At 34.9% G+C, this 1,537-nt stretch overlaps 1 protein-coding gene across 1 annotated transcript in view; it reads right to left on the bottom strand.

The window, feature by feature from the left end:
- Positions 1 to 1,537, bottom strand: part of LOC122057455 (serine hydroxymethyltransferase 7-like) — a 6,829-nt gene that overhangs the window by 3,730 nt on the left and 1,562 nt on the right. The window contains exon 2 of the mRNA XM_042619938.1: positions 64 to 475. Coding sequence (XP_042475872.1) covers positions 64 to 475 — 412 coding nt within the window. The remainder of the gene's footprint in view (positions 1 to 63; positions 476 to 1,537) is intronic.

Below are 1,537 nucleotides of genomic sequence, written 5' to 3'. Positions count from 1 at the left end.
ATATATATATATATATATATATATATAGAGAGAGAGAGAGAGAGAGAGAGAGTTAAGGTCTACCTGTTAAGCCCATAAATCTTAGATCCCAAAGTAACAAATGGTTGTCTGTTCCTCCAGTGACCAATTTGCATTTTCTTCTCAGCAAAGCACATGCTAAAGCCTGGGCATTTTTTTTCACCTGTTGTATATATGCTTTGTATTCAGGAGTAGCCACTTGTTTTAAGGCTATTGCAAGTGCAGCTATATGGTTATTGTGAGGTCCACCTTGCAATGACGGGAAAACAGCAAAGTTTATTCTTTCCTCAAAGTCATATTGGTCACTATCATCCCCATGACTCAGAAGACTACCACCGCCACGCTTCCTCAGCTTTTTGCCTTTCCTATAAAATATTATGCCTCCACGAGGACCCCTGAGATTTTTGTGAGTTGTGGAGGTAACAATATCACAGTATTCGAACGGGCTTATACACTCCTGTAGAAGGCACATCCAGACACAATAGTAGCAAAGCATGGTCATTGTATAAAATTAAATTCTGAAAAATTCCACAACAACCAATATTATCCTAGAAACCCATGGTAATGATAAACCTTTCATATATAGTATAGTATAGAAAGGGTTCAAGAGCATGCTACAGAAAATGAATTACCCATCATACACAGCAGGCAATGATGCATTATAAAAAATGAAAAACAATGCCAAAAAAGTAGATCAAACAAGTGGGGGAAATATAGGACACAAAGGAACACATTAGTCTAAAAGAACCTGACCCCAAGAATCCACAAAGAGCATGAAGAAAACTAGAGTCTCTCTAATCCCAGGCACAAGCAACTAAATTGATCATTACAAACAGAAAAGAGAATTTTCATCAATTTGCTAAGGTCCAATAATCAAATCAAAATTTTAAATATTGTGTTGCTCTCTACTCCTACATTATTACCACTGGCAAAAAATAAGATAAAAGCATGCAAAATATTTACAGGATTTGATTATAATTTACTATAAAAGGCTCTGAGAAAATACTAAAACGTTTGAATATCATACCCATGTCAGTATGTCATTCACATAAAAAGTCTACACACCGACAACTCTTCAGTGTCTTCAACTGAATATTTTGTGAGTGAAAGTAGACAGGCCCTCTGCAAATAGGAATTTTATAAGCACATTGAGGACACCTTTCCACCATAAAATGCACAAGTATACCATTCCAAGGCAGATATACTGAAAGAATAACATTGTCAGAATAATTTTTGTGTTTTTTCTGTCAAGGCTCCAGTGACATGAGTCTCATTCTTGTTCACTACTAAAATTAGGACATTCCCTTTTCCCACCCAATGGCTAAATATCAGAGAATTTCATATTTGAAATGCCTGTATTTTAACAATAAGAAGTATGAAAATAGAAATTGCAACTATGTTGCCACAAACCGAACAAAAATCATTTTTATCCAGCCAAGAAATTAAAATCGATTAGGGTAAACATATTCCAAAATAGATCTGACTGTACAAAAAGAAGGAACATGCCAAAAAAAAAAAA

Source organism: Macadamia integrifolia, chromosome 1 (genome assembly GCF_013358625.1).
Source record: "Macadamia integrifolia cultivar HAES 741 chromosome 1, SCU_Mint_v3, whole genome shotgun sequence".
Lineage (NCBI taxonomy): Eukaryota > Viridiplantae > Streptophyta > Magnoliopsida > Proteales > Proteaceae > Macadamia > Macadamia integrifolia.
Note: the sequence above shows the minus strand (reverse complement) of the source record. Positions and strands in the feature narration are given on the sequence as shown.